Genomic DNA, 12,204 nt, shown 5'->3' on the forward strand with positions numbered 1-12,204 from the left:
TTTAGGTGTGAAAAATAAATATTCATGTTTTTTTTCGCACAGTGAAAGAATAGAATAATTTACCGCAGTATTTGGTTGAAGCCAAATCTTTTAATCTGTTTAAAGCGAGGTTAAAGTATTTTTAAATATGTGAATATGTAAATAGCGATAGGCAATAATCAATGTATAAACTTTTTTTTATGTTTTACTTATTAATTCATTCTTGGAAATGTTATAGGGTGAACCTCGTGTTTCCCTTTCGTGATGTAATTTAATTACTTTTATTTGCTTTCCCAGGAAAAGTAACGCATTGCAGACACGTTTGTTGTATCTCGATCGCTCAGTGAAGCGTTGAGGAGATTAACACAATAATGGGTAAACTAAAAAAATTCGCGGTAAAACTGGACAAAACCGGATAGTGTGCTGAGAAGTAAGACAACGAATCGAAAGACAGCTTCCAAAATTATGATTCGACGTGATTGTAAATGCTTTTATAACATAACCAAAGTGAAGCGCGCGCTCTGATTGGTCGATTTAGCGTCCCCCATTTGCCCATGGGTGTACCCTGCTGACGTGAGCAAATGTAAAGACTATTTTTCCGCAAGCGCTTGTTTTTTCTGGTCACGTAAGATTTGTTGAATAAAAGGGAACTTTTTAGCTACAATGTATCAATGTTATGTTCTACATACCTGAGATTACCAAGAAAGCAGCAAAGAGAACCTATTTCCTTGTTCAGCTAAAAAGAGCTCACGTTCCACCAAAAGACCTTTGCCTCTTTTACACGGCATGTCTACGATCCCTAATCAATTATGCAGCACAAGGTTTTCATTACTCTCTCCCAGAATACCTCCACCAGGAACTAGAACGTATTCAGGAAAGATCCATGAGAATCATTTGTCCTGGTATGCAATACGAACAGGCCTTAGCTATTATGAATCTTCCAACTGTGAAAGACCATCATAAAAATATGTGTACAGCAACATTTCGCAACATAATGAACGATCCTCAGCACAAATTAAGCAAACTTTTACCACCCCGCTATGTAAGCTCTCATAGGTTAAGGCACTAGCGTACCTTTGCTTTGCCACTTTTCAAGACAGACTTAAAAACAGTTTTTTTTATTGCTTCGGCCAGAATAGTCAACAGCCTCAAATAATGTACAAGTTCCCCCTTACGACGAACTACGTATTTTTTAATAATAAGATGAATACATGTACATAGTAGTTTTTATTTTATATCTGTGACTACGCAATTCAGTTCATGCTGCGAAGTATTTACCAATAAAGTATCTATATATCTATATAAAACAAATGGTAAACACCACAGCATACACTACTGAGTTATCGATGCACGCGGGAGGTTTGCTGAGCACTCGAGCTCAAGAAGCTAGATTCCCTCTCGGCTATCGCCTTGAGCGACTCTTACGCTTCTTTCGTGCTTAGCAACCTCCGCGTGCATCCATAACTCAATAGTGTACGCTGTGGTGTTTACCATTTGTTAATTGTACTTGGAAAAAATAGAGGGAAAATTCGTTTTTAGCCAAAGTATGACAAATTTTGGTTTGACGGCGAATTCTAGATCTTAGTTCGAATCTGGACGCCATTACCAGTCGCTTTTACCAAGTACTACAGGCTACGCACTTAGTCTCGATCGATCTGAAAGAGAACTCTGTTGCAACTGATGATGGTAAATTTTATTTCAAATCCTTTGCCAAACCCAGTTGACGTGTGCAGGTGAAAAATCATCTTCACATATTTATAAATATCACGAATATTTTTCTACTAACCAAAAAAAATTGAGGACTAAAACTAGACCAGCTCGGTTGGATATATGGCGCCAACATTAAGCGCTTTTCACTGATTAGCGAGAAATAAAAAATTTGACATGTTTTAATCGTCACAAACAAATACCTCAAAATGTCTTTAAAGAAGAATAAATATGACAGTAAAATGCATGCATATATTTCTTCGATTATGATTAGATATAATTATGATAAAGTTTGAATTAGTAGCACGAAAAACAGTTATAAGAAATATAGCTCCTGTTTCCATTGCTTTTCTTTCCGCATTTTACCTGCGAACTTCGAGCAAAAATTTCTTTGAGCTGTCTCGTCCCATCTTATAACAAAGATATGTATTCTCTGACAATAAACGCGATTTTATGGTCACCTTTGAAAGTCTTCAATACAAGTATAACTCATGAGGAATCTAACTCCATGGACAGCAAAGTGCTTGTCTGATTGTCTGCTTCACTGCTTGTCTTACTTCGTTAATCTTCCAGCAGTAGAGAGATGGATTTAACGTCGAATTAAGGCAAATTAAGACACCTGTTACTTCCCTTATGACTACTAAGTTTGACGGAGACGTTTCAGTGCTCAGTTTAGTGATTACAGCTGCCACTATGAAATATGGGGAATAGCAAACTACCAATGCTAACTGCATCCACAGTGCACTGTACACTGGCTTTTTGTATCGCGCCATGTTCAGTGCATTTGGTTGGCTCGGCTGTTGTTGGACATGATCTTGTACCTGAGCCTGATGATAACTGAGACCCCGAAAAATTTTTATATGGGAGGCGACTGAAATAACAAAACAAGATGGTATAATTATAGGGACAGACCAAATAAGTTTACGGAAATCTAATGTATAGCATAAAGCAGCAACAATAGATATAATCCAAACGGTAGCTACAATGATGTATGTGCGCTTCAAAGTTACAATTTGTTTGTATCTCAGCCCCAACAACAGGGCGAGAAGTCTGTCCACGCTTATGGCCGTTATGGTCATCAAAGACGCTCCACATAATACATAGGCTGTGGTGTTGGAGGACTCAAATGCGTATCGACAAAGATTCCAGTGTTCGTGGACCATGGACATCCAAAACGTTGCACGGCAAGGCTGGGAGACAAGACCAACCAACAGATCAGTTGTAGCCAGACAACGATACAAGAGTTTGGATGGTGGATGAAGGGAAGATTCTTTGTGAAGAGCAACAAGGATGAGAGAATTTCCAAGAAATGCTGTGATGGAGAGGAGAATGTGAAGTACTGCGAAAGAAACTGATTCTTGTTGAAGTCCACCCGCTATAGGAGGGGAGCATGGCAGTTCTTCAAATGCTTTCGCCTGTGTGCCACCTTTCGTGAAATTTGCTGTGGACATTGTTCTATCTTCGCTTCCTTTTTCTAGCAGGTTTTCTGTGATTGTAACGAGAAATGAGGCTCGGATGGGACACGCCTACCAACGATCGATGAAACCCTATTTTCTAGAGAATTTCCACAATCAGAATCCTTCACCTGCGTTTAAGCATTTAAAATTCGTCAGAAAACTCTCTGTTGTATCAAAAAATTACCAGAACCTGCGCGGTACGTCAGTTAAGAAAGAACGCTATAATGCAAATGTGGAGACATCTGTCATGAAACCTTCTCTGACTGGATGCTAGTCATATCATATCATTTTTGTGGATTTGCCAGACAACAATACAAGAGTTTCGTCGGCGGGTGAAGAGAAGATTTCTTGCGAAGGGCAAACAAGTTTCCCTAAAAAAAAACAATAAAAATGCAAAAAAAAAAATCAACAAAACCGTGAGTGTATGAACTGAGTAATTTTAAGCCTTAAATCGTGCGACCTAAACGTTCTTTTTTTTTTTTGTCTGTTTGAAAGATTACGAACACATCACACACCGGTAAATCTTTTCAGTAACTTGCCTTATTTCAAGTTAATCAAAAAGGAACAAAAAAACAGGAAGTTCTATAATATAGGTCATAAGCGGCTGTCTCTCTTATTTCCGCCGGGTCAATTTCGCGTCAAGAATAATTTTTACCTGAGACACTGTCGACTGAAAAACTTTAATTAGGAAAGAACTAAATTAGATTTGGTTTGACTCGAAATAATTTTCTGACTACATTGGGAGCCAGAATTATTTCCTCAGTCCATAGAGACCATCGCAACGCCCCAAAAATTGAAAAAAAGACATATTTTGCAACATTGTAGATTGTCATTGAACTTTTTTTCTAGGAAAATTTCACTTCTCGAAAGCGAGAGACATTATCTATGCTAGAAATTAATCTATCGCATTTCGGGTCTTAATAAACAGTTGTTCCGTATTTCCTAAAGTTTGTTTGACGTTGTATGTAGCAAAAGATAATATTTGTCTTGACCTGCCAAGCCAAAATCTCGTAAACTTCACTTTGTTAAAAACATTTTCACAGAAACTTCCTTAATAACGTTCATTTAAGTATTAAGTAAAGCTCATTCTTTCGCAAGAGTTTCCTACTTTGTATTCCTGCAACTTATATTTAAAAAATCAAGTGAAGCGGGGATGTTTATTAACTAAAATTGTTGTGCGTCACTACTAAGTCGTAGAACATAGCTAGCAGAGTCGCGCAATCCAATTCATTATACGTGAGCGTGCTCAAAATCCCGATAGTGCACGCTGATAGCGTCAGCAAATCCGACTTCGCCAGAAATTTTTTTTTTCGTGCAAATGGCCATTGTTAGCGCGGGGAAAAATAATATATTTCGCGACGATAATGGATACAAACAGAAACTCGGCCTACTAGTCCGAAAACGAAGACAATGTTTCGACCTTTTCCCTTGGGCTAGAGTTCTTAAATGAGGCAGAAAGAGAGAAAAACCAAGGAAAAGGAGACTCGGCATCAGCGCCGTCACGATTCGCTTCAATTGCTATTGTTGTCCGTTTTTCGCGTCGGATTTGATGCACCATTCCGCCGGCTATGTTCTAAAACAATTGGTTCATGCTTTCAGCTGTGCACTATCGAGTTATGGAGCATCTGGGAAGTTTGGAGAGCACTCAAGAAGCTAAAATTTCCTTCGGCTATCGCCTCGGGCAACTCTTACGCTTCTTGAGTGCTCTCTAAACTTCCCGCGTGCTCCATAACTCGATAGTGCACGCTAAAGCATGAATCACGGCAATTGTTAATTTGTTCAATCTCGAAATGAATTTGCACAAGGAGATAAGATTATTGAATTTTTCTTTCATTATCATTTTACAAAATAATGGAAAAGCCATCCATATTGAGGAGACCTAACGTCGGTAAAAGCTGTGAGGGAGTGGCGAATGTTGACAGTAGACAAATAAATTGGTTACTGTTTTACCTAAAAATCTTCCTCAGTAGAGTTCCCTTTTCTTAAAGACTCCTTATATGAACTGCTTACCCTGTCAAAAGAAATGTCTGTTTTTCTTCTGAGATGTACGTAATGGAACCCTGCTTTGATCATCACCCTTGTCACTAGCGTTTAGTCTTTAAAAATTTCGGCGCGAAAACCTTTTCAATGGGAAACATACCAATTATTTTCAGCGTTCATTGATGTGCCTTGTATTTACATTATCAAATAAACGGAGACAATTTGTGAGTTAAAAGCAAAGTAAAGGCCGGTAATTTTTCTAATTAAGCTTAACAAATTCAAGTTTCTTACTTCCTCATTAGTTTTGACCGGCTCGTATCGCAATATGACGGTAACGTCAAGTGCTTTATTTCAGAAAGAAGGAATAAAAATTGTTTTACCGTCAAGAAACAAATTCTTCAATAAGATCTCCTTCACCACAACCTTAAGACCAGACTTTATTAACGTTTACAAGAAAGTTAGACAAGAGGGCAAAACCCAACTAAAAGTATGGTTAGCTTTCCTTTACCATGCATGAATGCATAGCTTCGTTTCTTTTATGTACTGTTGTATTTATGGCGAGTGCCGTCGCTTGAAAACCATTTTAAGACGTGGTTCTAGTGTTTCCGTTCGCTTTCTATAAAAGATATAAGGAACAACTTGCTCAATAAATAACTTTAACCATATTCACTCTCACCTTCTGTTATATTACTGGTCACCATAATTTATCAGTTCATCAGTAAGGCAGTGGTACACTAAGAAAAAGCTATTATGATCCTCCAGGTACGCTTCGCTTTGCGAGTTTGTGCAAACTATCTTCCCCCCCTAACGTGTAAACAATAAAAGGAAGATTCCTTGCGAACGGCACTTAGGATAAGAGAGCTGCCAAGAAAAGCTATGAGGGAGAGGCGAATGTTGACTGCAGACAAAGAAAATTAATTGATTATTGCTGTAATCCATCAATTAGCGAAGGGGAACGTGACTGGTCATAAAATATATGCTGCGTTCCACCTCGTGTCAGATTTTGGTCACGTTCTTCTGACAATCCAGTCCAATGAAGAGCCATCTCCAGTTTTTCGGCTTTGATTCAGGCAAGACATATGTTGTCTCACCTGAACTTGCAGCACCATCAGTACTTGAAATGACTTTTTCTTTGCAAAATTTCCTTAAAAATCTCCAAACTGGATTAACTCATCTGACAATGTAACTGTTATCTGTTTGTCTAAAAGATGTCAAAATGTTTTTCTCATTGGAGTCAGTTAGTACATCTTTTTTTTCGCTATTACGAACGATTCTTTGGGAAATTTATTATTTGCTTTCTGCTCCAAAAGGCCCGAAAATAGCTAGAAAGATGTTCATTTAATTCCTTAATACCGTACACCATGAACTATTAAAAGGTTCCGCGATAATTACCGGTAATGGAAGTTTTTATTGCATAATCTCGCCCCGGAAATTAATTTTAAGATGTTATCGCTTTACCTAACACAGAACCAGTAGTAACAATGAAGTGCAGCTCAAATTGTAAACCCGTTTAAGGACTTGTCGTATTTACTATCGGCAAACCTCGAGCAACAATAACCGTATCCAACGAGCGTTCTCAAATAATAATCGTGACTCAGCCTCGAAGCATATTGATATAAGTATAGCTAGGAGAGGATCTAACTCCATGGACAGCAAAGTGCTTGTCCATAGTTAGTAGAGGGGACTGGTTAGGAAACGCGGCAAACTTCAGTCGGATAAGTTATATTTCGATTTAATCGAGGTCACGTGACAATGATCCTGCACACATAAATCCAAAATGGCGCCGCGGGCTTGTTTCGACAATCACGTAGCGTTTAAGTTTGTGGATTTTCTCCGCGATCGAGCGAAACCTTACCTTCAAAATATAGCTAAAAACATTAATCAAGTCAGTGGACATAAGTCCAGGTGAAAATTGTTGAGTATTTGGCTGTGGAACTTGTAGGAGAAGTAAAGGAATTGGAATCTGGAAGCTACCGGCGCCGCGAAACGCAGAATACAAGAAGTGGCGAGAAGACTGGCTGAAAATAAATAAGTTACTCTTTGTTAGATACTTTAACCATATAGCCTTTATACTCATTTTTGTCTATAAAATCATTAATGAGCAATATTTAATATGTTGCAGGTTGTAGCTACCAAATTAATCTTTTGTAATAAATTACTTATTGACAAATTGTTGCAGGCTCTTAATTCTAACTATATCTGCCTTTCTTGTTCTTTGCTGGCTCTTTCCATTCGTATTGTTTTTGTCTTCATTTGTTTACATTGAATTTTGTGTTGCTGTATAACATCTTTGGCCAGTGAAAAACACCGTACAGTAACATAGAAATGAATAATGCTGTCCAATACATCTTTTGCAATGCTGTTATCTACCACTATGTCTGAGTCCAACAACATGGTATTATATGCTGAGACCAAATGAACATCACAAGCTGATTTGGATTCTATCTTAGCATTGTCAATCTTCAGCTGGAGACTTCCTGAGATCAGAATCCTAAAATTATGTTCTATTCTCTTAAAAATTGTTTGAGCTTTGTCCCCTCTACTAACTATGGCTTGTCTGAAAGACTACTTTACTACTTGCCTTTCCTCGCTAATCCTCCAGCAGTAAAGAAACGGGTTTAATGTCGAGTTAAAGACCTTGAGGACAACTTCTACTTCCCGAACGACGAATACGTATGATGATTACATTTTACTGTAAGCGATCACAACTGCCATTATAAATATTGGTGCATAGCAAAAAACTAACGCCAACTGTACCTACAGTCACTGTACACCGCCTTTTGGTATCGCGCCATGTTGAAAGCGTTTATTTTGATCGGCTGTTGTTGAAGCTGATCTTGCACGTCAGCTTGATGATTGTAACGAATACCGTTCATTGTTGTGATTGCGTGACCGTCGATACCTCCTTGTTTAATGTGACATATCGATTTAGCTATCGGCATTACCTTTCACTCGACACACGTGTAAGTGACAAGCGCATGTAGTGGAAATTGATTGAAGGATCGTCGAATATATCATTGTAATAGAACGGAGAAATAGGTATGTTATATTGTTCGTTCCCTTTATCTAGACCCCGAAATGTACACCATTTAATCGAAAGCAGATTTGTTACGTTTAAGAATACTTGTGTGGTTTAGAATTATATATATGTGCGCTCCGCGTGCTCGAGTTAAAACATTTCGATTAGCGTAGATTAATAATAATAGCTCTATTCGGCTCGTTGTGTTTCAGTTCTTACAAGCTTTCAAGTCCAATAAATCCATTGAAAAAGATAGATGCTTGAAGGTTCCGTCACTTAAAAAACATTCTCCGATGCGGCGCTGTTAAGAAATTCACAGACCGAAAGAATCGATTGAAGTCAGCGTCCGCCCCGTTATAATGATTTCTGAGAGTGCGAAAAATTTTTGTGTAGGAGTCAAGCAAAATGACCAGGAAAAATGGTATAACCATGTAGCAGTCACAAAGGCTATACGAATATCAATACTGGGGGAAAAAGAGACGATTAGAGATAAAACCCAAATGGGGGCTACAATGATATATGTGCTCTTCAAAGGTGCAATTTGTCTGCATCTTAGCCCCAACAACAGGGCGAGAAGTCTGTCCACCCCGATGGCCATCATCGTCATTATAGACGCTCCAGATAATGCAGAGCTTGTTATGTAGGCTGCGTCCCTTGCGTATCGACAAAGACTCCAGTGTTCGTGAACCAAGGATATCCAATAAGTTGCAAACAGACTAACAAGACAAATCAACAGGTCAGTTATGGCCAGAATACAATACAAGAGTTTGGATGGTAGATGAAGGGAAGATTCCATGTGAAGGGTAACAAGGATAAGGCCGTTGCCAAGAAATGCGGCGACTGAGAAGAAAATGTGCACCACAAAGACAGCAATAGGCCTTTTGCAACAAACTGTCACGTGACCGATTTTCCCTTGGCAACGCCATACTGGAGGGCAAGCTATTTAGTCTTTCCTTGACAACCAACAAAGGGCGAGTTCGCGGAGGGGATACAAAGGTAAGGTTAAAGGTTTTTCAAGGCGTTTGTTTGTTATTATGTCACAAGAAAACAACAGGACAATTTCTCCTTGAAATTTTTACATACAACTGAACTAGTCTCGGACTGAAATCAGTCACTAATGGCCGAGTTTGAGACTCGTGAAGTTTTAGCATGGTCAGTCTCTTTTGGAGTGATAGCGATGGCGGCAATGTTACCGAAAAATCGCCGTGATTCATTCGACTTTATTGCTGTCTTACACGGATATTTAAGCCTTTAGAATAAAAATATTGAGCGATAGTTTGGTTTAAATTTCAGGGAGATTAGCCTTGCATCATATGACGACTGCTGGTAGCCAAGCTGTTTCGACCGAACGCGAAGGTGAGTTTCTGTTGGAGGGAGGCTTCTTGCTCACAACAAAAATGCTAGCATATTTAATTGCAGTCTGGTTGTTCAGGGTGAACTCGAATCATTTTTCTTATATTCACAGGTGTGGAGTCCAGAGATTTAAGCAAGTTTTTCCTGATATTTCTTTCGCAGAAGTTGAAAGTTTTGCTCAGAAGGCGTCGGGATGCGAATATACCAGGAAAGCCTACAAGTTTTTTGCTGAACCTGGCTACCTTCATGATAAGAAACGTAAGTAAAATCTGGGATATCCTAACTTCTGTGTACAAATATAAGCTTAAATAAAGTCGTCGGGTGTTACTTAATATTAAGGAGGAGGAAATCCTGGTGGAGTAAATGACTACAAAATAAAAAATATATATATTTAAGTGGTGATTAGCACCTAAACTGAACTGTATTTAGCTTATATAAAGCCATAAGCTTAAGATCAAAATACCAAGAAAATTTCATAACATTGAAAATTCATATATATATATATATATATATATATATATATATATATATATGTCTATATCTAATGACAACTTTAAAGGAAAATTGTAATGATGCACTCCCAGCAACATTGACTACTCCAACAATATACAGCTGTAAATCGTGTCGTAAAAGTGTCAAAAAAATGCTCTTAGCGGTTTTAGCTGGGGTATCGTTTCTTATTTTGAACCAAAAGAGGGTAACGATTCTTTTAAAAACTAGCAATTCCGCACGACTCTTCCCTTTCTGTCAACAATGCGCAAAAAGAAGTAAATAACTGAAGACGAAGACCCCCAGAAGGCTGGCGTTTCTTTTGGCCTTTTTTCAGTGACATCAAAAGCTACTCAGTGTTTATTTTAGCCGGAAAATGTATTTGGCTGTGGTTTTGTTATGGCATCGCTCAATATAAATACTTTGCTCGGCCATATTGACGAGCTTAAGATATTTATAGGTAGTTAAAAACTCGCTATATTAGCGATCAATGAGACCAAGCTTGATAGTTCCATCGGTGATTCAGAAATATATCTACCGGGATTTGACGTCTTCAGAAGGGACCGTACCGTCAACGGGAGATGCGGTGGCGGTGTACGTATGTTTTTATTTACGAAACAACGTAAATTACCATGTCTTGGAGGAGTTCGGTGCTGACCAACTTGAATGTCTTGTTATCGAAATAACCAGACCGCATTCCAGACCTTTTTCAATAGGTACATGGTACAGACCGCCAAGTTCCCAACAAGAAATTATTAATCAATTTGAAAACCTTTTAGATATAACTGTTTCAGAACGCAGCGATTTCTACCTACTCGGTGGCCTGAATTGTGACATGTTGCACGAGCGGTCAAACAACCACACGTCGCCGCATTTAATGAACATATTTGATGTTCACGGATTGAGTCAAATGATTTCTGAACCAACTAGGATTACACCGATATGACGAACATTGATTTATCTTTATATAAGTAATAATCCCAAAAAATATTTAATTCTGTGTCGTTCATCGTTGCAGTAGCGATCATTCACTTGTGTTTATGACGATAAAGATACGCTATGAACGTGCTGATTCGCACTGCTCTATTGAAACTCGCAGTTTTAAGAATCTTAATATCGACCAGTTTCTACATGACCTTGTACGAAAACCATGGGATTTAATTGGCTTAGGGTCAGATGTGGGACGCATGGAAGACCTTAAAGACGCTCCCAATGGATTTCACAAGTGCTGATGCGTAAAATCCACAAACGAAATTATTTTAAAAAAGAAAGCTGCCGGCAAAAATAATATTGCTAGGTGGGAACAGTACAAGCAGGCGCAAAATAGTCCATCAATCGAGATCGGAGATGAAGAGTAGTCAGAAAAGGGCTATTAACACTTGATTGACAATTTATTTTATTCTATCTCATACTCCTGGGGAACCCATAGTTACTCTCGGCTAGGCGTTGAGCTTGTACAACACTTCCTTTCTGCTCCCCAAACCTTTCGCGTACTTCCTATCTTTACAACCACACGCCGAGGCAGGAACCTATCATAGAATCTAGATTGTCAAAAATGAAGACAAAACAGCTCGGCTAGACACTATCGGCTCCGCTGTTAGACTGGAGTGTCATCAAAAACTAAATTATTCATATCGTTTTCATAGCATGCCACTTTATGTTTTTATTTTTACTCCATTGCTTTTCTTACAGACACCGTGATGACTGACAGACAAAACTGCTTAAATCCCTTCAATTATTGAATTAGGGTTTACTCCCGGAAATTGACTTTTTAATTGCTAAGAACAAAGACTGCAGCTTTGGAACTAAACAATAGCATATTGGTCGCAGTCAGGTATTGATTCCATTAGATAAAATTTAATCTGACTTCAATGAAAGTTTTTTCCTCGGCAAACAAAGACGACATCGGCCAAACTATTGTTTGACATTACAGTAAGAAAACTCCTTTTTATCACTTTATTGAAATGAATTTAAAAAAGGAGTATATTTAGATCTGTTTTCATTTTCTAGGGTTGTGAATGATGCGGAAATACTCTCTCTGTATTGTTGCGGTCAATTCTAAACTCTAAGATACTTCTTATAACGAATTAAAAGAGAGCAAATGACTTGTTCTATTCATGATAAAGTGTGGTGGCACAAAATACTCCCTTAAAAAGATATGGATGGTGTATTCCGTTTCCTTCTCTTCAATTGTCTTCGTGCAAAAAAAAAAAAAACAGA

The 12,204-nt window shown here is 38.3% G+C and overlaps 1 protein-coding gene across 1 annotated transcript; it reads right to left on the reverse strand.

Moving 5' to 3' along the window:
- Window positions 1-1,078: 1,078 nt before the first annotated feature.
- LOC148720882 (melanocyte-stimulating hormone receptor-like) lies at window positions 1,079-3,647 on the reverse strand. Its single transcript, XM_088739143.1, has one exon. It carries the CDS (start codon window positions 3,135-3,137, stop codon window positions 2,187-2,189), a length of 951 nt encoding a protein of 316 aa, XP_088595269.1. The 5' UTR covers window positions 3,138-3,647; the 3' UTR covers window positions 1,079-2,186.
- Window positions 3,648-12,204: the final 8,557 nt, after the last annotated feature.

This window comes from Stylophora pistillata, chromosome 11, assembly GCF_964205215.1.
Source record: "Stylophora pistillata chromosome 11, jaStyPist1.2, whole genome shotgun sequence".
Taxonomy (NCBI): Eukaryota; Metazoa; Cnidaria; class Anthozoa; order Scleractinia; family Pocilloporidae; genus Stylophora; species Stylophora pistillata.